This window comes from Protomyctophum parallelum (assembly GCF_964188405.1).
Source record: "Protomyctophum parallelum genome assembly, chromosome: 2".
Classification (NCBI taxonomy): Eukaryota; Metazoa; Chordata; class Actinopteri; order Myctophiformes; family Myctophidae; genus Protomyctophum; species Protomyctophum parallelum.
In genome coordinates, this window is record NC_139699.1 from 42,469,489 (window position 1) to 42,494,896 (window position 25,408).

Sequence of the window (25,408 nt, forward strand, 5' to 3'; positions counted from 1 at the left end):
ATCAATAGTGAGATTTCCCACTTTTAGGCGTTTAATTGCACGTCTCCTTTTAGCGCCACAGTGTATTTGTTTGTTTGTATGTTGTTGTACTGTGTGCGGTGTACAGTGCCGTGCTAACGAATTACCCCCATCGGGATTCATGAAGGTGTTTATTGAGTTGTGGTCCTCCTGAGCAGATCGCCCATGTCAACGTTTCAACAAATGGAAAAACAATCTGTGTTCCAATGGATACAATAGTTACCATTTAGAAACGAGCTATAGAAACAAGCTACGATATTCATAAAACCCACAGACAGACACACTTAACCACTTTCAGTTTAAAATGTTTCAAAAATAGCATATCTCTAAAAGCTTAAAGCGTGACACTTTTTGTATTACGATTTTTGGGGGAATTAAGTGCAGGGACAAATGGGACAAATCGGCTTCCCTTCCCGGATAGGAGAGATCAGCTATTTTTTGAAAAATGCTTGTAGATGTGCAATTTCTTATACCTGTGTGTGACACACTTAATGTGCAACAAAGTAGGGAATTATTCATTTTTTTTTATTAAAACGTTGAAATATAGAGACACAAGCTTTCTGTCTGGCCACAGCGAGATGAATAAGAATGAGGACGAGAGCAGAGATGTCCTGCAGCTTGTTAGTCAGAGCAGTAAATATAGCTTGCTAGCCTGCAGAGCCCACAACCCACTCCATCCATCCATCCATCCAGCATGCATTACAAGATGCTGCAACAACACATCACTGCCTCCCTCACTAATAATATGGACATTATATCCCCTCACAGGGTTGGGCTATTATGGGCAAAAATCAAACATACACATATTTTTGACACTGCCTTGGAAACATTATAGAAAGCAAGGCTTCCACCTGTTGGTTGTCTGTCAGATGACCTATTCTTACATAAGACCCATGTTTGACCTCCAATGTATTCTCTGCTCTGTCATTGTGTGTAAGAGAGAGAAATGTAAAGGGATCGGGAGGCTGGCATACGTGCTTCCTCCCTGGGCTCGGTACAGACCAGTCTTTGTAATAAAGTGACATTGTTTCAGTGCACTCTCTACCTTGATTATTTCTTAAAGACTCTGATGTGAGTTCTAAATAATCGACCACAAAGATCACGTTGTGTTGCATTGTGACAAGTAGACTAGTAAGCCAGTAAACTGTTGCCTATATACTGGAGGACGGGGGACAACTTTCTGAACAGCTTCCACCCGGCTACCATCAGACTGCTGAACAAGGCCTGATCACCAGGCTATCACCAGGCAACAGACTCTTCAAACAAGACGTTTTCCCACAGAATTGTGGATTATGTCTCTCTGTGGACCTGCCATGTGGATTAGTTTTACCTGTGAAATGTATAGCCTGCGGCTAATAAGCCAGACCGAATCAGCCGTTGGGCAAAAGAAAATTGCCTGCCGGCGGATTACAGTGTGATTTGAGTCTGGTTTATTAGCCAGGCTATGAAATGTATAGGCATGCCTGCCATGTTTTTACCCCGCTGAGGTTTTTTCAGCCTATGGTTTCACACTCATAGCATGTATTGCCCTTCCCTTGTTCATTTAGTAGCTGACAGAAATGTTCATCATTACAGCAGTAAAGCACATTAAATAATCTCATTTTTGTACACAATAGGGTACAAAACAATAGCCAACCCGACCATGTAGAAATATTGCAAACGCGACCTCTGTTTCAATGTGCTTTCTGGTGCTAATCTCTCTGTGTCCTCGATGTGATCAGGCAGGACGGAGGGGTGCCGTGACGTCTTGAACAGAATACAGATGGTTCCCTTCACTTCATTGTATAGGCAATATACTTGAGTTTAATGGGATTCCTATTTCCTGCATAGTAACCCTGCCGATATGCAGTACGGTCTGATAGACCACTGATGGGAGTTCTGTAACAGAGCATCATGGTTGGTAGATGCGGTCGACATGATGATGGAGGGCCCTGGGGCAGCGACGAGGCAAGCCAACCACTCTGCAGCCATTTATTCCACCTCAGCTTGGACGTGAAATATTCCCAGAGACATCCGAGGTTGAATTAAAGCACAGTGAGTGTGAGAAAAATGACCAATTCTGATGGCAACAGCAGAAGCACTAATGTCTCAAATTGTCACGAGGCCCTCATACCCTCGTTTGAATTATCTATTTAGGCAGCATATAAATGAACTGTTGGAGATTGGACCAACGCATTGGGCTCACAGGGCTGTAGCCTGGGGTGGGGCGCCCCATGGGGGCACACATCCTCCAGAGAATGAGCCTTCAGCGCTCGCTGACATAATGACAAGCTTGTTGACGCCGTTCTTGTGCACAATGTTGGAGCTGCACACTGCAGCAGTTTAAAACTGTGAGCATGCATCTACAAGACGTTGACTGTGGACCGTCAGCTGCTTTGCGGTTCATAATGCGCTTCCTTTGCTTAGCGTTTCATGTAAAGCACAGTGAATTGCATTGTTGTTGAAATGTGCAAAATTACAAATAGACAAGCTTAATGGCATCACTCAGACTCTGGCCTCTGCGATCAATAGGAAATATTGTTCAACGTCACAGCTAACGGCATGTCACCCAATTGTCTTGTTTATATAGACACAACAGTCATGTTTACCTGCCATCTCATAGCACACTAAGCACAGATGCATAGTTCCATTATTCAGGTGGTATGATGTTTAGACAGACGCTAGGTTCATTTCAGAGAGAACAGTGAGTGTAGCAGGATAGCAGGTAAACATTCTATTCAGACAGTAATTACTTTTGTTGTCACTCTGGATAAGAGAGTCTACCAAATGCCTAAATGCCTCAGTGCCTGATGCCAGGGCCTGATGCTTGAAAGTGTTCACTGCAATTGTTGACAGATTGGTATCAGAATAAACCATATTAAGCATATTGGGGAATTGCACAAAACCGGTTCCTAGTCCTTGGGCACAAAATGTCTTATCTGATGTATTCAATACATTATTTTCCTCCACAGGGGGAAGCCATTATGGATATGTGCTTTGAAAACAAGTTGACTCATTTGCATGCATACTAATAACCTGATTAACTTAAACTTGACCCAATTACGGCAATACACTAAGCAATTATCATCTATAATCTATAATAGGTCTTAGCCTGATTATCAGAACTACTTTTAGTTGACATCCCTATTTTGGTAGGGTAATCATACGTTTGATAATGTAATCATGACAAAAAGAAAATCCAATACGGTCAAAAAATACCAAATCTACACGGTGCGATAAAAATGCCTTATAAGTGAGGCAACAAGTGCATTATTGCGACCGATGGTTGCAGTTAACTATGGAATCGTGCATTTCCCGTCAGTGTGTCGGGCACCATATATGGTGCCCAGGTCTCGTGACATCATGTGACATCATCAGGGATGTCATAGTATGACCCTGATGTCATAGAAAATGAAACCTGCTGTCGCTGTTAAGCCCATTATATGGAGATCCCTGGTGTCATCAATATTGGCCAGCAACTCTACATCTGACCTCAAACCCAATAGATCTCTATATATGGATATATGTCATAACCTGTTCTGACATTCCATATAACAGATCCTTCCTCATCCATCCTTCCTCGTTGATGTCTCCCTTTTGACTGATTCAAACTCTAGACGGGCCTTCCCCAAAGCCGGCGAAAACTGGAGTTCTCAACAGGCCCGGAAATTATGGCCCGGCCCTACCTGGGCCCTCATCAAACTCTGTACACTCGAGAATGTCCCCACTACCACCCTTAGATCTCCATATACTGTATGGAGCTGACCTGTTCTGACATTCCATATGTTGATCTGCCCTCATCAAACCCTGTACACTCAAGACATGCTCCTTATATGGCCAGTACAGAATTCATTGCATGTTGATCTGACCCCCCCATGCCAAAGCGTGGCTATAACGCATCATAGACCCGACCTTAATATAAAGTCTTACCAACTGCTTTCTCAGCGTCGATATTTACACAACAGAACATGACAGTAGAATTCTTTCCAACAAAGAGCAACATGACCTTCCAGTTTGCAAATCTAATGGCTGTCAGCTGCGATAAAGGAGCCATTATAAACCACTTTGTTGGTTCAGACTTAATGAATGTTGTAAAAGTACAGTATACATCTTAACTCACATTCAACTGGTCACAGGTCAAAAGAAAAGACCAGCTTGTCATCGGTTACTGTGCTGGACACAAATCCTCCAACATTATTGGAGGAAGTTGAGCTGTTTTGAGCCATTTTAAAGGCTTGAACTAAACAATCACAATCTATTTACAGTAACTAAAGAATTGTGTGCATCAGGAAGTGGTCGTAAGCTCTGACATGACCAATATGTACAGGCATGATCGGAAACGGGAAGAATTCATTGTATATTCTCACTATTGTGTTGACTGTTCCTCCTCACACATAGCTACAGTAAAGTACATGGATAACACGTTGATTCACCAGAACTATATCATTTTGAAAGTTGTTCTAAACAAAATGACAAAGTTCATTCCACCAACTATAATGACAATGTTATGGGTATTAGGGATGCCAGAAAGTGACCATCAGCCAAATCGAATAATCGACAGCTCTGCCGATTAATAATCGATTAATTGACCCCCCCAACTTCTACTGGAGAAGTAGTTTCATAAGGGGCTGGTATGAAGTACTTGATATAAACAGAAAATGTTCAGTTCACTAGTCTACACTCTACTCTACAACTGCCTTCATTTCATCTGATTGTCTGTCTGGCAGGCACTTAACAAGCGATCGTTAACTTTGTCAGAGAGGGGCAGAGAAGAGTGGCTTTGCTCAACTTGATTTATACTTATATTCTCCAATCTGATGAAGGTACATGTTCGATATATCATGCAGCCTTACTTATTAGCCTATATTTTGGCTATTTAAAAAAAATGTTGAAATGTATTAAAATCGATTTCGGAGATTAATCGGAAAATCGATTAATCGGTGGCATCCCTAATGGGTAGGCTATACAGTCATCTTTACAGTTATATCCTTCTCAGTGTGTGGTTGGATCAGAGCAGAAGGGCTTTCTTTGACTTACAGGTGCTCCTTCTCTCTGGAGAAGGGGTGAGAGAGACACTTGACGTTCTGCGGCCGGTTGGACCCCAGGTCCACCTTGGGGTGCAGCGGAGCGGTGACTTTGTGAATGAACAGCCGGATCTTCTCCACCACGTTGCTGCCTTGCTTCACTTCATACACCTGGTGTCACAAAGAGAGGACAGACGTCCAGTCATTTAACCCATTTAGGCACACGGAAATAAAAAGAAGTCTTCTGAAAGAATATATATATTCAAAGATTTGTGAAGCATTTTCACGATTTTTGCAAAAGATAGCAGACCTACAAGCTCGTAGTGCGCCACTCGGTGGCGCGCTATGAGCTTGTAGATCTGCTATTTTCCTCATTCTACAATCTCGTGATGCGTTTTCAGGGAAAGATAGCAATTGTTGTGCAATCCACAGAGAGAACTTTTGTCTGGTCTTGTTTCCCCCAAAATTTCCCTTGTTTATCCTGCGAGTTATTTATTAGACTTTTAAAATGAAACCAAACAATACATGGAGATATTGCATATATCAATATGGGGGTTTATGCATTTTAAATTTATAGGAAAGTGAGTCCGGAAAGACAGCTGGAGCCTTGTACTTGAATGAAGCTTAGAAAAAAGGTTAATAATACTACTTGGCGACTCAGGATATATATCGTAACTTATATAAACTGTAACTTTTCAGGAAATTTAGGCATTTAGCAGACGCTCTTAATCTAGAGCGACATTTCCAGTAAACATTGTTTACTAAACTAAACGTTATTCAACAAAGTGTGTTAGTGGGTTTGTTAACCCATTTTATGAGGGAACCCCTTTCAGTGTTAGTATTACGTTATGCTTTAGCCATATAAAAATAGCAGATCTACAAGCTTGTAGGTCTGCTATTTTTGAAAAATCGAAGACATAGAAGACATTTTCGAGAATCTGATCTCAGGTCAGACTGGAAAACTGTCAGGACGTAAAATAAATTTTTAGAATCTGATCTCAGGTCAGAATGGGTTAACACACTGGACCAGGGCTAACAACAATGGAACCCCCCCCCCCCCCCCCCCCAATGATTGCTTGATTGAATGATTGAATGCATGCTGTACCTTCTTGGTGGGCATCTTGAGCTTCATGAACTCCGCCTCTCGACACAGAACCTTCCAGGGGGCGTGGATCTTCAGGAAGCCATGCCCAGGTATCTTACCCTGGAGGACAAGGACACAGTTGGAATTGAAATCAGGCAGTCCTTTTCTCTCTCTCTCGCTCTCTCACACACACACACACACACACACACACACACACACACACAGCTCATCATGACCTCATGTGACGATTCCAAATCATTGTCCCTCAAATTCTAACACCAAATCTTAACTTAAAAACGTTATCATGATATTAGCATCGGCTATTGTTTCGGCGACATTTATCCATTGAAGTGTCATATAGGCCTGATTGAGCAAAATTAGAGCTAATAAGGGAAAGTTAGCGAAAGTTAAAATAAAAAAATGCTTAGCACAAGCTTTCTTCGCAAATGTGTTCATAAAAGATTATCACCTCTCAATTTGTTCCAAACCAACTCTCTTGGGAAAAACATTTGTGCCCTCAACACAGAAACTAAAGACGTGATTGCCGACTTCACAAAAGCCTGCAGGCCTCAACACCATCCAATGAATTCACTATTGACGCCTCAGCTGTGGAGTCGCCGTCATAAAGAGCGCCCGACTGAGCGAGCGACACAGCTGAGGATAGCCGACCTTCCCACTCCAGCCCTGACCATGTTCTAGAGAGAGCCTAAACTCACCTGTAGTACTGCATCACCTCCTCATATGGCAATAGAGCGTCGCAGTCCCTCCCCCTTTCAGAACAACGAGTGGCCCAGGAAATGAATCCCAATGCATTTTTCCCATAGGCATTTCTTAATTTTTTTATTTAAAGACCTTTTAAAGCGTCATACGAAGTCAACTCTTGTCGTGACAAATCATGATAACAAACACAATTTTTCGGGCCAAACTAAGCATTAGAAAGTAGAAAAAACGGCAGGTTACAACACTTTTTTGTTGTTTTCCTTCTTTGTAATTATTTGTTTGGTCCAAAATATTGTGTTTGTTGTCATGATTTGTCACGACAAGAGTTGGCTTTGTACGACGCTTAAAAGGTCTTTAAATAAATACGTTTTGAAATGCCTATGGGAAAAATGCATTGGGATTCATTTCCTGGGCCACTCGTCGTTCTGAAAGGGGGCGGGACTGCGACGCTCTATCTATAGCATAGCAGAGGAGGGAAAACAACTGAACAGGACGATGAGAACACATCACTCCAGTCCTAGCCTCGCTCCATTGGCTCCCTGTTCGTTTCTGCATCGATTTTAAGATTTTAAATGTATGTTTTTAAAATGTCGTAACGGGTTAGCACCCTCATCCCTCGCAGACCTAATTTCAAATTACAACCCATTTTTGGTTTTTCAATGTTTGTTATATAATATTACATTGTTTGTTCTTTGTTTTTCTTTTAACCTGTACAGCACTTTGGTTGACCTGGTCATGTTAAATGTGCTATATAAATAAAGTTGAGTTGAGTTGAGAACAGCTGAAGAGATCATTGGTACATCGCTGCCATCCCTACAAAAATATAGCAACAACGATGCACAAGGAGAGCGTGGAACACCATCGGTGACAGCTCACACCCCTCTCTCACAGCCATCAGGGAAGCGATACGGGAGCATGCGTACCAAAACAGCAAGGCAGGCTGTTAAACAGTTTCATTACCCATGGAGGCAACACTGCTTAGAAGACTTTGTTGTGCTTGTTTCATATGCTCCGAGAAACGCAATTTTGTTTTCTTCAATGACAAATAAAGGAATCTTGCATCTTGAACCCCCCCCATCAAGGACCCCTTGGGGGTCCCCGACTCCCCGGAACCCACTTTGAGAGCCACAGATTTCAACTATGTTTCACGTGCATGGCAGGCAACAAACAATTTCCGCTGTCTGGCATGAGGTTGTAGATCTGCTACAGTACTAAATGTTAATCGGAGGTCGAGAGTGGCTTATTGTTAACGTGGGAGTCTATCCCCGTTACAATGCGCTAGACCCCTGGGAGATCGAACCGGGACCGAACCCATGAACTTGTGGTCCAAAGGCGAGAGCTCTACCGACTGAGCTACCCGGACACAAATAAAAATATAAGAAATAAAATAATAATAAATACATTAAATATAAGATTTTAATTGTTCAGTGTCTCCATTAGTTGAACAGGTAGTGTGTCCGTTAGTTGGACTGGGACATGTAGAACCTCTTCACAGAACAACCAGTTTAATTAAATCTACAATTATGTGGCTGGCTGGCTGCAGGCTGCAGCTCTTGCATAAGACCGACTCATACAAATCACTTCTATCCCCTGCCGGGACCTCAGAGGTTCAACCCATCTGTTCTGTTCTGTTCCGATCCGTTCTTCTGTCGTGTTCTACGTGTCTGTCTCACCATCTGACTTTCATAAATCATAACTGCAGGCTACACACGTACCCACTGTACAGCTCGAGGTGTGCATCTTCACTGGCCGTTCCAATTACGATAGCAAAACAAAGAAATGTGCCCAGATTGTCTGCTTTCAAAATACTGGGTGAGTATTTTTATGACTTGTTGCCGATCTCAGCCTATCCCGACTCCAGTAACATTAGTGGTACAGTAGCAGTTGGCTTAACATCACAGCTTAATAAGACATTGCTTCAGGAAATAAAAGGATAATAAACAAAACAATAAAACATTAATAGGCTATAATTGATTATGAAATATTTGCTGTCTGGATTGATGCAGAAAATGTGTCCACATCGTGATGAATATTAGAATAAATTTCCACACCCTCTAAATACAGTAGCCTATGACAAACCCTCTAAATACAGTAGCCTATTACAAACCCTCTAAATACAGTAGTCTATGACAAACCCCCTCTAAATACAGTAGCCTATGACAAACCCCCTCTAAATACAGTAGCCTATGACAAACCATCTAAATACAGTAGCCTATGACAAACCCTCTAAATACAGTAGCCTATGACAAACCCCCTCTAAATACAGTAGCCTATGACAAACCCCCTCTAAATACAGTAGCCTATGACAAACCCCCTCTAAATACAGTAGCCTATGACAAACCCACAACCTGCTCAAATCTACACAGTTCAGTCTGGAGTCTGGACTAGAGTGTTGATTTATCCCAGAGGGCAAAAATCATGTTTACATGGTTCGGGGTTGAACTCACACTAGTATTTTTGTGTGTATAAGCCTATAAACGACCATGGGCTACATCTTGTGCCACCCTTATCCCTTATACCTAAACCTATTTGCCATTTTTTACTATTTTGAAAATCATTTTAAAATAGTTCAACTAAAATAATTCCATAGTCTCGCATTCTCTCAAAATGTGGCTCTCAATACGAAGGCATTTCGGTTGGCACCCGGGTTCTGTGCGCGCACCACTGGTCGCTAACCATGCTTTTTCACCTTCCCTTTCTGACTCATTGTTTAAAGTGTGGCATAGAAATGGTATTCACTCCTAGAAAAGATCTTTATATTGATGGGTTATTTCCGACCTTTGAACAAATACGACACAGATTTAATTTACCCCAATCACATTTTTATTTATTTTCTACAATTTCTTTAACACAGCACACTGCTTCAATTCCAAACATACCTACCAACTCATCAATGGAATCTATATTTCTACCTGACCCATTGGTCAAAGGAGGTGTTTCTATTATTTATAATTCTCTCTCATGTTTAGATAGTAATGCCTCCTCGGATTATTTAAAAACTGCTTGGGAAAACCATTTAGGATCACTGACGAGCAATGGTCTACATCTCAAAAATGTGTGCACTCTTCTTCAGTATGCGCCAGGTATGGTCTTCTACAATTTAAAATATTACACATGGTTATACATTTGTCAAAGGAAAAATGTGAAATCAAAATGTGAATCCAGCCTGTGACAGATGTGACCAGTCGCCGGCAGCATGTTCTGGCACTGCACTAAACTAACATCATATTGGCAAAGCATATTTAAATCACTGTCAGACTTTTGACCCGGATCCACTGACAGCAGTTCTAGGACTCAAAAGGCCCGGGGTCAAACTGTCTACTTTCCAATATAACATGGTCAAATATGTGACTCTACTGCAGCTCACAGACTGATACTGTTGAATTGGAAGCAAGCACAGGTTCCGACTCACACTACACTTATGAAAGATGTTATGCACTTTGCAATTGGAAAAGATAAAGTTTGAATTGAGAGGGAGTGAAGATAGATTTTACCTTACCAGACTTGGCAACCCTTCATTGACTATTTCAACAGGTGCACGCTAACCCCTCCTACAACCTTCTTTTTTTTTCATTTCAAAAGAAAAATGTCTGTAATTCAGTTGATTTACAACAACTTGTTGGGAAAGTTTGAGAGCAAGTGTCTGTCCTGTTGTCTTTGTTTTGTTTGTCTGTTCACATTTGTCACTGTATTTTGTTTTTTCTTGTCACATTTATATACCTTTTTTATTATGTATTGTATTTGGAACAATTACACTACCTGTCACTATTTCTTTTTCATTTTATATCACTTAATTACTCATAATAAAAACAGTATTCAAAAAATATATATAATTCAACTAGCCGATCTACATCTACACGTTGTGAGCTTGTATAGATCAGCTATTTGAACTAATTTAAAAGGTCTTTTTAAATAGTAAAAAATGGCAAATAAGTTTAGGGATAATGGTTAAGGGTAAGATATAGCCCCATATGTAATTGCCTGTAAAAACTTTTATTTGATGTGATGAGGCAAGAAGTACAAGCTGTGGTTCTTGAATGACATGTGGAAGGGAAGCAAGACGAGGCATGTCATTATGAAGAGGATCTGTGGGATGGTGAGGTTTGATGGATCTTTACAGCTCAAATACCTGGCTAGGGGCCAGTGACCTGAAATATAACAGACATCTTGAACCAAGATTTATTACTTAGATGTTGGCATGCCAGTTCAACAGTTGCAATGCAAACTGTTGACTGATTGTTACTGTAATCACGTGCCATGTGAGATTTTTTTCAGACTATATTTCTGTCACTGTACTTATACTATATCTGCCCATACGTGAAATGTATGTTCTGTGCATTCTCCTCCCATCCCAACTAAACTCAGCAAATAAAAAGTTCAGAAACTTAACTTTGGTTCATTATTTCTCCACTTTTGTTGCCGAGTTTATAAGGAGCATTAGTACAGCGCTCGGGAAGAATTTAGGAGTCAAGCGTCTTGCTCAGGGACACTTCTATGGCCGCCCAGATGATATGTTAAACAGGCTGTGAATCCTCAGAGCAATTATGTCTATTCTCTTATCGTGTCGCATTCACAGGGCTGGTCTGTGCAGTCCGTACGTTGTCCTGAGACCATAAAACATGAAAGATGGTATGCACACAGTAGTTCCCTTAAGTAGAGTTTATTGACACATCCACAAGTTGTGGCCGTGTCAATAAACTGCACTTAAGGGAGCTGCATTGCACAAACTTTCTTTCATGTTTTATCACGGCCTTCTTTTGGCCAGCAGCTGCTTTAACCTCATGAGCACTCACGTCCCCATTCCGGGCCAAAAATAGCCGATCTACAAGCTCACAACGCGTCACAAAACGACACGCTGTGAGCTTGCAGATTGGCTATTTTCAGGTGATTTCGTGAAGAGGAAAATATTATGGGATTTAGTATAGAGCACAAAATTGTTAAATGAAATTTAGATGTGCGGTTGTGTGTTTGATTGATTGAATACATTATTAACAGTTTACAAAAGCTTCATGGGCGGCTGTGGCTCAGGAGGTAGAGCAGGTCGTCCAATGATCCCTGGGTCGGCGGTTCGAATCCCGGCTCCTCCTGTCCACATGTCGAAGCTTCCTTGGGCACTGAACCCTACACTGCCTCCAATGAGTTGGTCGGTGTGAGCACGCCACCATTGGCGTGTGAATGTGGGAAGTGAGGACGCTGGCGTCGACCGTTTGCCGCTTCACCTCCCAATGTATGAATGAATGAACCATTGTAAAGCGCTTTGAGCACTTGGAAAAGCGCTATAAAATGCAATTCATTATAAAAAAAGATACAGATGCTATAAAATAATGCTAAATGAATAACATGAAAAGCCATGAGGGCTTGTTTCCATTGTGGTCCTGTCTTTGAAATAACAAAGCCTACAGATATGATGCTCTTCGTCTCAAGTAGTTAACATATAAACTCAACTCTTGTGTTTGGTGTCTTGCACAACAGATTGCATCTCATCTACCCATGTCCACGGTCACGTAGCAGCCCTCCTCTGGTGACACGAGAGTTAACAGGGATAATATCCAACAAACAAACATTCCTTCTATGAGGAGGGTGGAACAATAAACAGGACTTTATTGTCCATGATTTAGCTTGAAGAGTGCTGCTGATTCAAAGGAAAAGTCTAATTAGAGCTGAGAAAAGAGCTCAGTGCAAACGTAACATAATACACAGATATGCGGTCCATGAACCAGCAGGACCACAAGAGGTCCTAATAATAATAATGAATTGCATTTTTATAGCGCTTTTCTATGCACTACGTGCCTACTCAAAGCGCTTACAATGATTCATTCATTCATACATTGGGAGGTGAAGCGGCGAACAGTCGACGCCAGCGTCCTCACTTCCCACATTCACACACCAATGGTGGCGAGCTCACACCGACCGACTCATTGAAGGCAATGTAGGGTTCAGTGTCTTGCCCAAGGACACTTCGACATGTAGACAGGGGGAGCCGGGATTCGAACCGCCGACCCATGGATCATTGGACGACCTGCTCTACCTCCTGAGCCACAGCTGCCCCTGGTGCATGGGTTATTTCAGCATTATAGAATGAATCTCTACTGTACGTATAGAAATCCCCTGGATTCCCTGGAACCACCATGCATCTACAGAAGGGATCGGGACATTAAAAATACGTTTTTGTAATTTTTCTTAATTTTGGGGGGTTTTCTGAGCTCAAATGCACCCAAACATTTAACATTCAGTAGATGTCTGTGGTTTTCTGGCTCAAACAAGTGCTCTGATTTGCCTGTGAGGCAAGAGTCCACAAATCCCATATGACATAACAATTTGCCAGCGGATGTCACTGTTGACAGATTTTTGCATGTTTTCATTGCAGCTCAAAATGCTTCAGAACACACAGAGAAAACCCCAGCCACAGAAAATCCACTGAATGTTCAAAGTTCAGGTTGTGTGCGTGTAATTGAGGTCAAAACCCAAAAGAAAAACCTAAAAATAAATAAATGAAAATTAATGTCATGAACTCTGGCAGAGTAAGGATGCTATAGGGTTCAAATAGTTAATGTTGCCTAGTTAATGTTAAAATGATTGGCCAACCATGCACTAGCATCAAAATGAGAACACGTCACACTTTCCTCTCTGTTCCAATCATGTTTGTCACAGGGATGAGCTGAACACTTATAATTATTGGTCCATTAAATATATTTTTTACTGTATGGACTAAGGCTGGGACGTGATTAAAGAACATCTAATTCATTAGAAGCTTTGTAATTAACGAATCGAAACTAATAGCATGTTTAATCGCATATCAATATTTCACTTTTATTCTTTTTGGCGGTGCACCGGTATATGATCTGTACGACCGAAATTTCGGCCAGTGGTGCAAAAACTAAGCGCGATTAAAACGTGTTAACTTTATTTCAGCGCATAATCTTTTCTGTAATTAATTCAGTGTGAAATTAAAGTATGGACATGTTTTCCTGCACACAGCGCACAGTGTGTCAATGATTCATGCCGTCTCAGTTCTACTGTGCATGTCTGGTCTGATTCTCTGATCTTAAATACTGACAATGTGGTTGTTTCTACAATTATACCCATGACTGCAGACGTTGTTGTTCAGCGTTAATTCATCTTAATGGCATTCTCTCTCTCTCTCTCTCTCTCTCCCCACAGGAGCAGAGATCAGCTCATAGTGCAGATGCTATGCTTTACGTCGTGCTTCATAAACGTATGGAATCAATAATAATCATAACACAAAACACAAATCAATGTGATCCAACATGCCCATGATGGAACAGAATGACAATGACCATTGGTTGTCAGTGATAGATTTCTGCGAGAGAGTGAGATAAATGAATGATCAATCTCGACATGATCAGATGCAGCAGGTCAAACAGGGAGGTTTGATGAACTGGAAACACGGAATACAGTACGTCCTCATCAATCATATGCACATAATGCACACAATCCGACACATACACCTACCCAATATTGCACGAGAACACACACACACACACACGCACACGCACATGCACACGCACACACTAATTCAACATTTGCGCCATGTCCCATTCTGTTCCATCACATTTTAACGTGTAGATAGCAGGACGTGGAGGAGGGGGTAGAATGAGTGTAGACTAATGGGGGAATCAGGTCAGCGGAGTAAGGTCTGTGGTTAAAAGCATGAGAGTACATAACAAACCTAGAGATGAACATCTCAAAGCAATTACCTTCCACATTCTACATTCATGAGGTGAGATATGAACCGCGTACAACAGTAATATTTTACACATGACACGGGTCCCTGACCCTGTTTTTCAAGATACCTGAAAGCAAGGATAGAAAACGTGTTGCATATGACTTAAGTAGGCAAGTGTACTCTGAGTACTGTAGTGTACTCTTAAGTGTACTCTGTTTGCTGTAAGCTCAATAGTGATAAAGAAAATTGTGCTGGCATGCAACAGGACAGAAAGTATCGGTGTAAAAAGGATGTTCTCAGGAGTTCAGACTAGGGCATTCACTTCTAATCATTTTTACTAGTTGACTATAGTTGCCTAGTTTACTAGTCGACTAGTTTAGTCGAGTTTAACTACCTATTATGTGTAACAAAAAAACAAAAACAAAAAGAATATTGTGGAAATAAATATTTGTACATTTAAAAACTATGTACATTGGTGATTATAACTATAATCTACCTGATCTTGAGGCCTACAAAATCAGTACTAGTCAACTAGTACCAACAAGGTCGACTAGTGGATTTACTAGTCGACAAGTTGCTTAATGCCCTAGTTCAGACTTACATACATTACACAGTGGGATAGATTTAAGGAGGTAGAACCGAATTCTAGTGTGGGAGGCCAATATGATTGACCAGAGAGGACACATTTAAAGCAGCCTGTGCAACTTGGCGTAAGATGTTGCTATTCTTGGGAGTTATTCTAACAATATATCCATCTATCTATCCATCTATCTATCTATCTATCCATCCATCTGTGTGCCTTCGCTGTTCTAAAAGGGGGTGGGACTACGACGCTCTATGTCACGCCTGTGTCTTTATTGTGAGTCTAATATGCACATTGTTGGGTGTGCAATTATTAGGTGGGATCTCAGATCTTAAAGACTTGGGTGCTACTGAGTGTCCCGACATGTTTTACCCCTATACATACGTTTGTATTTCTATACAGTATACAGAAAGATTTTAGGACGGCGATATTACGAATACCTCCTTTTTCTCAACTTGTTAACCTTAAACCCGAAGCGCATAGCACGACACGTTGTGAGATTTAATTGCAGATTTTTGCTGCGTGGCACTGATGTGCAACCAAGCATTAAATCTTGCATAATTCCAACCACCAAAACCTGACTTCTAAATGTCTAATCCTAACCTGAATCTTCATAATTGTGACTAAAAATTCTCCTCACTACTGGAGCGGCACAGACATTTAGAGCCTTTTATTAGGTGCTAAGTATACCTTGCGGTCTTCATCAGAGACATGTGACTAAAAAATACTTTTAACCATAAAACAACCACGAGCACGTACACACACACACACACACGCACACACACACAGTTTTCTCACCCCCTCGTCCTTCTCCAGCTCCAGCCCTATCTCCAGCAGGTTCTCCTCGAACTCCTCCCGCCGGAAGCGCTTGTCGTCCTCGTGGTAGTCGCCGCGTTGCTCCTGGGCGGCGACCTCGGGGTCCTCCTTGGGCTGCAGCGGCGCGCGGCTGCTGCGCATGGAGAGGCTGCGGCGCAGCCTGCGGATGAAGGCGTTGTCGCCTGACTGTCGCCGCACGCTGGCGGGCTTCTTGATCTGGTACGTGAGGACATAGTCCACCCGCCTCTTGCCGTCGGAGAAGTACGGGCCGGGCTGGAGGGCGCCGCCGTCGTCTGGGTGGAGGGGGTTCAGTCGCTGGGGGGGGGAGAGAGACAGAGAGACAGCCAGAGTCAGGTTGGATGGCTGTCAGTGTTGTTTTCGTCGACTAAAACTAAGACGAAAAGTGTTCGTCGACTACCTTTTTTCACTGACGAAAACTAAATGGAAACTAAATGAAAACTACGCTATGACGACTAAAACTAAGACTAAATATACTGATAATTTCGTCAACAGATAAAAACTAGACTAAAATGCTAGGAAGGGACTAGTGGACAAGAGATCCAGTATAAGTCATTTCACAATAGTTGCATGCTGAAAATAGCCGATCTACTAGCACTGCGACGCGTTGTGGGTCATTACGACGGCATCAAGGCCCGCATTTTGTTCGACTAAATCAACTGTCGACTAAAATAATATGAGATTTAGTCGACTAAAACTAAACTAACACTAAAACATCCCAGGTGACTAAAATGTGACTGAAACTAAATTAAAACTATTCAAGAGACTAAAACTAAAACTAAAATAGAAATTTGCTGCCAAAAACAACACTGATGCCTGTGTGAGCCCACAGGTCAAGGCTTGTCACAGAAAACAAAGTGTTTGTTTGAGAATTACATTGCAGATGGCCGTTAACCCATTTAGACTGTACGCATGCAAAGCTTCCATTTTTGAAAGAAATCCCGGCACTGATTGACCGTATAGTCACGATGCAAAAAAAATTGAATTACGTTTCGGCACAAAATGCCTTCTTCAGGGGTGTGAAGAAGGCATTTTGAGAATTCGTAGCCAAAGAAGGCATTTTGTGCCAAAACGTTGATCATCTTAGTTTTTTGCATCGTGACTATGAGTTGTGCGACCTCTCCTTTTTCCAAGTGTATCACCCATGGTCAGCACCTCCCCACTATTGGTGTGCGCTCCTATGTCTTTGTTTGTTAATGGAAGTGGACATCTTCTGGACATTTGCTGATGGCTGCGTTAACGGAAGTGGACATTTTCTGATTGGTGTGCTAATGGAGGTGGACATTTTCCACTTCCATTAGGCACACCAATCAGAAAATGTAGGCGCGATGCCATCGTGCAATCAAAGTTAACAACACAAAAGAAGACCCAGTGGCACACATTTAGAGCATGGTGTCACCTCTCTCCCCTAAAATCAAACCCCAACTCAAGGACCCCACAAATGTATATGTATATGGTCAGACTTCCATTTGAAAATATTTTGTGCCAGTTAAGGCTCATTCATAGTCTGGATTTTCGGTGGTGAGGTGACCACCGCTCCGGTGGTGAGGTGACCACCGGAGCTGAAATAATGTTGAGCGGTGGTGAGTAAAAACAGAGAGAATGGCTGAGGCGGTGGCGGTGGTTTGCTCTTCACCGCGGCTCTTCACTCTCTCACCGCGGCTCTTCACTCTCACCGCCATGTTGTAGTTCGGTGGTCACCTCACCACCGAAAATCCAGACTATGAATAACGCTTTACCCTCATGAGAAAACATTTGTCAAGATGTTTAAAAAGAAATAGCTGAAAAGTACAATATAGGGCTTTATATTTAAACTGTTCCTTATTTTGCTGAGGACCCCCTGGAACCCCCTCAAGCACTTTGCCTACTAGGACTATATAACAGAAGGCACAGTATGTATATGGTAACCTTGAAGCACATCTAAATGGTTGTCTAAATTATAAAGTAATTCCAACGTTACTTTAGTGCATTGAACACGGAAAATATAATACATATACGTCTAGAGCAGTGTTTTTCAACCAGTGGTCCGGGGACCGCCACCATCCTTGAGGAGGTCCCAAGTGGTTCCAACCAAATGGACCCTTACAGGTCCATTTGGTTTCATTTTACTCTCTCAAGAGTTAGATTATTGTTAAACATCGTTAAACATTGTACAAGAAGTCTACTCTCCTAATGGTACCAACATCAATACAGCATGAAATTGCTTACACAATTCTATCCAACGATAACAAACGTTTTGGGTCTGAGAGGCTAAATGTCATCAAATGGTGGCCTGTGGCTCAAATGCCCAATAAATAATGGGCGTTGGTATGAAAAAGGTTCAAAACCACTCATCCAGAGGACAGAAACCCCGCCTCCACTTGGTTTGGCCCAATGACGTCAACAATGACACTACCAGAAATGCTGCTGGGCGGCAGCCCCACCCTCCCAACATTTGACCTGCGTGGCAAACATCAACAAAAGAACCACAAATGACTCATGTTCAAATCTGTAACCAATTGTACCAATTAAAAGAAGTGAAATTAAACCCCGTGTTGGCTTTCAAACATAAAATGCTTGTAGGAAACCTTCAGCAAACCTTGAACCAGCAAGTCCATTCTGATGAGTAATATGTGAAAACAGTTTCCAGGGTAGGCTTAATACACTGTAGTTCCAATGCCTCTTCAATGGATGCATGCATTTTTGGGCCTTTCTGGATTAGGAACTCTCACCCCACTGAATGACTGTCCTCCAACAGAACATGTGGTCCAGACTGGACCAGACTGGTCCTCTGCAGGACCAAGAAGCGGTGCCAGGTCACCTTCCATATCAGATCCTCCTAGCTGCTGTGTTGGACTCTCTTCTTCTTTTAGTGTTTCATGGTGGGTTGCAACCATTGCTTTTAGGTGCATACTGCCACCTACTGATCCTGTGTATAAAGCTTTCTGCTTCTACGGGCCGACGCGTGGAACAAACTCCCACTATCGCCTGACAAAACCATGGGGTGCCTGCTAGCTTAGTGGACCAGGCGCATGCCCCTAGGCTCTGGCCTGACAGTGTGTCGGGTGTTCAAGTCCTGTTCATGACAACCTTTGCTGCATGTCTCTCCCCTTATCTCTTCCCAGTCAATCTGTATCTATCAATAAAGGTAGAAAAGCCAAAAACTAATCTTAAAAAAAAAAAAAAAAAGAGCTACAAAATAATGTTTTATTGTGAGTCGTGGGGTGAAACAAATGCACTCCTGGGTGCTCTGAGGCAAGACTTCTGCGTATCACCGTACACATACAGTATATGACACCATTCATGACTTCCAGGGAGATTCAGATTTCCAGGCCGGTACATGTGTAGCAGAACACTGTGCACAGAATATGTCCATTCCATCATGCATTCACAGAGATGTCCCCCGGGCCTGCAATCATACTGTACTGCATACTGTATATGCCACACATGAAATATTGAACATACTAGCGGTAGATATAGAATAATATACAGTAGTACTTTTGGTGAAAGGTGCTGTATGAGGCTACATAGTATTATGGCCAGTATCACCAGGGGAAAAAAGAAAAGCTTCTTCTAGACCTCGAAATGTGATCTTTGTACTAGTGATCTGTAAGATTACTCATGAACTCTGCACTATTAAACTGAACTGTGACAGCATTGTTTTAATGCTGGTCTCTTAATGCTGCTGCTGCTTTTAATCCTTATTGCACCGTTTTTAGTGGGCACGTGCAATCTTAGTGGTTACGTGCAATTGCTTTATTTCACTATAGGCATTATGTACGTTTTGTGTTTAGTTGTCTAGTTGTATTTTATTTATTTTTCTTGACCAGGACCTGGGTGGTAAAACACATTTTGTTCTGTACTTGTATGGAATGACAATAATAATACTCCTTGAACCTTTAACCGCTCTGCCCCTTCCATTGAACGGGGTCCAGTTTTGTCGCCGTAAACATGCTCTCTAATACCCAGATGACTGAATAATCAGGTCATGGCAATCATTTGATTGAAGGGTTTTACAGGGATTAAGGGAAAAAATAAATATCACCACTGAGAGTTTTTTTTGTCAGGCCGAGTCCTATTCTGCGATTTGTGAAACAAAGCCCCAGAACACTATAGCGCTCTGTTTCCCAAACAATTAGCACAATATAGTACAATTATGTTGTTTTGGTATATTGTCGTTCTAAAATGTTCCCATGCAGTCCTACATATACAGCCATCCAGTTGAAGAAATCACAGATTGCGGCTTTAACCTTTTGCTTTTATGAAATATCCTAAACCAGATTTATGGAAGATGTTTCTGAAAATTGCTAGTTTGACCATTTCCAATAAAATATCTATTATTAGAGTAGGGCTTGACTTCGCCGAAGTTAAAGGTACAAGCCAAGAGAAAGACATGTTGGCCTCTATGCTATGGTATCCAAATGACTGAAATCAGTCTTGGTGACTATATTTTTGTAAAATTAAAGGGGGTTTAAGTGATATTTCTTTCCTCACAATAACTGTTATATAGCTCTATATTATGATAGCTAGCATAGCCAGAACAGTCATCTGTCTCTACAGCTCTTTAGTAAACAGACATTTTCAGGTTGAATACTCATTTTATCCATACAGGATAAACACAATTGGAACTGGAACACTCTAAAATTGAAATTGATAAATTATCTTTATTGGATGAAATTGATCATGTGAAAATGTATTTTAGAGACGGGAAGACCCCTGGCTGTTACTGAACAAAAACTCTCCATACCAATGATTACTATGAGATTTAGTTTTATTTTTTACTTTTAAATTAAAAACAAAATGTTTTGGCCTGGGCCGTGGCTCAGTGGTCCAGGCACCTTGGCTGGTAATCCAGTCTGGCAGTGTGCCGCCTGGTTCAACTCCCGATCCCAACGGCCTCTACTGCATGTCTTCCCTCCCATCTCTCTCCCCATTTCCTGTCAGCCTACTGTCTGTCCCTCCATAAAAAAATATAAAATAAAGGCAAAAGCCACAAAACATTAAATAAAAACAAAATGTTTTTCAACTAACAAAAATATCACTTACAGCAGGTCCTGGACGTCGAAGCGACGGGGAGACATGTGAATACATATTGAGCTGAAGAACAACAATGTCAGCTCAATCCAGACAATATTATTATCACTGTTTTGCATATTGCATTTCCTCAGTCAGTGGAACAGGTTTGAGGAAGATACATGTCCAGACCGGCTCTATCTGTCCATGCAGGAAACAATCTATGTCATGGATACTATGCTGCAGATGTATTTTACTGCAAGTATATTTGTGAAAAAAGGCCTGAATAAAACATAACATGCACGTGGTCATATATATATATTTTTTTTTTTCAATTTTGATTCAAGTCAATCAAAATGCTAACAATCAATAACAAGAAATGTTTTATTGCATTGTTTGTTTTTGCAATCTTGCGCTGCTTTCTTGTTGAAGAAGGCATTTAGCATATTACCTGTATGCTCTTATCCAGAGTTTTCTTCTGAGATCAGAGTGAGCACACTAAGGCCTGACTCACACGTGCACAACAGATTGATGTATGCTTGTTGTATGAGACTTATTGACTGATGCAAGCTCGCAATGGGAGCTTTCCAAAGGGAGTCACATGGTTTGACACAACATTTGTGTTGTATGAGGGGGAGGGGGGGCAGTCGAAACACAGCCGAAAGCCGTACAACAAAAATGTTTTGTCAAACCATGTGACACTTACCCTTTGTTTACATCTAGCATGCATCAATGTTGTATGCTAGATGCGAAGGTGTGAGTCAGGCCTAAGCCTGAGCTATCAAACATCAAGGTAAATAAACACATAAGTGTGCAGCAAGAACTACTCAGTGCCTCAAAGACAATAGGATACCAGGTAAACAATGAACCTCATAATGTCTAAACAAGACGTAGCCTATATACAGATGGAGGCAGAGTGGAATGGGGGAGTTTGCAATGGCTGAAACAAATGAGAATGAATTGTGTACACTGTTTTGAGTCCAACAGTCTCATGGCTTGGGGACAGAAATCAATTCCGTAACCGTTTGCCAGACACGTCTTCTGGGTCTAGCTTCACTCTCTAGTTCTCTGAATGTGGAGGTCCTGCATGGTTGGCAGAAACGCCTTGATCATTCAGAAAATGAAATCCTGGCTTTTGTCACTCTGTTAGCTATACAGCTATACAGGAGACTAATCTTGATCAACTGGAAATCGCCCGCACCTTGTACTGTGTAAAACTGGAGAAGATTAGACTCTCCTTAAATGGTTTTTCCGATGGGTTTGGGAGGATATGGGGTCCATTCTTTCAATTCATTCAGAAATTGAATCCGTCTCTGCTTGAGGATGTGTGAGGTCTGCTGGACTGTTGATTTAAAAGTATACTGTGATTGGATTGCTGTGATGTAATGCAGATTATGGATGTATCATGTACTTATAATTGTTTGTAGGATGTTGTGTACTGTTGTTTTGTCTGTTTTTTATTTTTCAACTTTTATTGATCCTGTATTTAAGGTTTGTTTTCTGTTGTCCTTTTTCTTTGGGGTGAAAATTCAATGTATTTATTCTTGTATGTTATACTTGTGGGGTTTATTAAGCGAAGCTGTTAATACCACCATTTATTATTTCTCAACTCCAGTATTTAAATAATGCTTCTGTGAAAAAACCAATAAACAAAGTTATAAAAAACAATCCTGCACAGTGCACACGCTGGATCACCTCTGCATTGAATTAATACAATTATTATAGACATTTTAATCACACAGGACCCCTGATGTGTAGCTGAAACGTCTGCTTTAACATGGACGTAGCTACTTTTGGGGGATTTGGATTCCCTGCACTGCAGAACATCAAATGCCATTGACAATGAATGGACAATTTTGAGTGTCACAAACATTGTGTAACACAAACATTGATGACGAAGGTGAAGATGCAAATTGTGATTGGCCGGAATGAGATGATTGGTTGCATGATGATGTACGATAATAAGAGCACCCCTCACTTCATACGGGGGTGATTTCTTTCAGACAAAGTAACGGAATGGGAGGAAAACCGAACCATCCTCCATGGCAGAGGTATAACTAACAAACAACCAGGAGTTATTAAAATGCCATGCTGTGCATTTGTACAGGCAGGGTAATACGAATGCAGGGCACGCATCCCTGAAACATGCATGTACAATCCTCAAACATTAGAAATTCCTGCTCTACTATCAACAAGTCTCATTAGCATGGATTTATAGTCTAGTGTTGCATGGGGATATATCTTAAAACACTCATTAGTATTTATATTACTGTATGTATTTATTGATTTTCCTTGTTTCACACAAATGACAATACAATACAGATACAAATGTGAAAAAAACAACAATGAACATTACAAGACAATTACTCATACAAAGAAAACAACAACCAAAAACCAAAAAAGAAAAACAACAACAACAGCACTACTCCTCTTCAGCTTCTTCCATTAAATGTGACAAATTATTGTTCTTAATATATCGTATAAAACGACCCCACACCTCCTGAAACATTTCTTGTTAGTCCTTAAGAATACAGTATATAATCTTTTTCAAAGGTAAACATAAAGACAATTCCCTGAACCACTGTGTAATTGTACTACTTGGTTTGTCTGGCCTCTTCCAGGGCAATGCTATTACTCTCTTAGCTTGTAAAAGACATAAACATTTGTTCATTACGCTTTGAGCAGGAAGAATTTGGGTTCTGGCACAATATTTATTGACAAAATCTTCTGTATTTCCTGCCCGACCTTCCCGACCATCAATTTTGGACAGGAGAAAATTTACAAGATCATAATGCCTCCACATGACACCATTGTACAGTGTACATTTTAAGATGGAGTGCCGTGATTATTTTCCACCTTAAAACATGTTCATCAGGTCTTATTGTTATATAAGGAGGTATAAAAAAAAATGTTTAAGTGTACAGTATTTGTTAAAATGTTGTTTTTGTGTGGGCACGCACGCACCAGTCCATTAAGTATGCCTGGTTTGCCTGGTGGGTGGTGATGGGATCCACCTGAACTGAAGCCACAGCTGTAGTTGTATGATAAAGGGGGAGGGGTTAGGGGAGGGGCTGATAGTGTGATGTCACTATATTACTGTTTATTGCATTGGCCCGTTTGACTGTCAAAGGTTCAGCCTCCAAGGAAGCTCTGAGAAGGAAGAGAAGTGGTCACGTGACTGGGCTGCGTCATGACACTTTCAGGACACTTTCATGGGAGCCAAACTCACACTCACACTCAAAATAACCAGTTATTTTCCAGAAGTGATTATACTTTACAAAAGGTCTCAATTGTTCATACATAATGTTTGTTATGAGCTGGTCCAGCCGGCTCCATTCACTGCCATGTATCCATTGCACTTCTGGGTGTGAGTTTGGCTCCCATAAAAGTGTCCTGAAAGTGTCATGGTGCAGCCCAGTCACGTGACCACTTCTCTTCCTTCTCAGAGCTTCCTTGTCAGCCTCCAGGAAGAAATCCTAAATACAAAGTTAACACACCATTGCACATAAAAAACGACAGGGTGTCTAATGAAGTACTGTCACCTCATAGACACACGCAAAACTGGAAAAATACAAAACATTGTGGCACTCCTTCTTTAAGTGTGAGTATACATTTGGTATAAATACTTTTTATCTCCCTTTTCTCCCAAAAATAGTCGTTACACCAATTAATTCCTGCCGTGTCCACACACTTTTGTGTTGTCACTGCTGCTGCATCCCACTGATTCATCTGCTATGGGAGCGCCCACTGAGAGAACGTAGAGCCTTCATCCTATACTCTCCAACTCCTGACAAAAGTGCCACCACAGCCCTTGGGAGTAAGTGCAGTGACTAATATCACACTCCGCGCCCGGCTTCCCTACACCGAACACTGTGGTCGTATAGACGCACGGCAAAGCCGGCTGCGCCACAGTGGATTTGAACCCCCATACATACTCCCTGATGGTGGGTATAGCTACTTTACCACTCGAACACCTATGCCTAGTTATCACATTTCAAGAAGGTTAGTCATCCTTTTTTTAATATTATGTCACCATACATTAAAACACTTCAGCAAACACCTAGCCTGGGTTCCAGCCTGAATCGCTCCTTGAATCTGAATTGTCACTCGCTACTTAGTCTGGCCAGCAGGCAGCAGATTGCATTATTTACATGGCCACCCCAGCAGCGACTCGGGAGCTAACCGGAAGGTGCACTGTTAGTCAATTCAAAGGGCTTTATTGGCATGAGAAAACATACGTTTACATTGCCAAAGCAGAAAGAACAATACAACAATACAGCAATACAATCAAAACAAAAATGATGTACATTTGAAGGTCAGAATCTTCAATAGATCAAATTCTATGTACCAAGGTCACTCAATGCAGGTATAGTGCAGGAACATACACAATGATTAATCTTTAGGGTGGTTGTGTTCCATTTGATATCCTTCTCCTATCACAGGTCTGCCTATGACGGCCTTTCTCGATTGCGAGACTGTGCTCACTG

General features: G+C 41.5%; 1 protein-coding gene across 1 annotated transcript in view; it reads right to left on the bottom strand.

The window, feature by feature from the left end:
* Window positions 1–25,408, bottom strand: part of ano1a (anoctamin 1, calcium activated chloride channel a) — a 107,318-nt gene that overhangs the window by 62,923 nt on the left and 18,987 nt on the right. Inside the window, 3 exon segments of the mRNA XM_083760107.1 lie at window positions 5,035–5,192; window positions 6,127–6,225; window positions 15,894–16,226. Coding sequence (XP_083616233.1) covers window positions 5,035–5,192; window positions 6,127–6,225; window positions 15,894–16,226 — 590 coding nt within the window.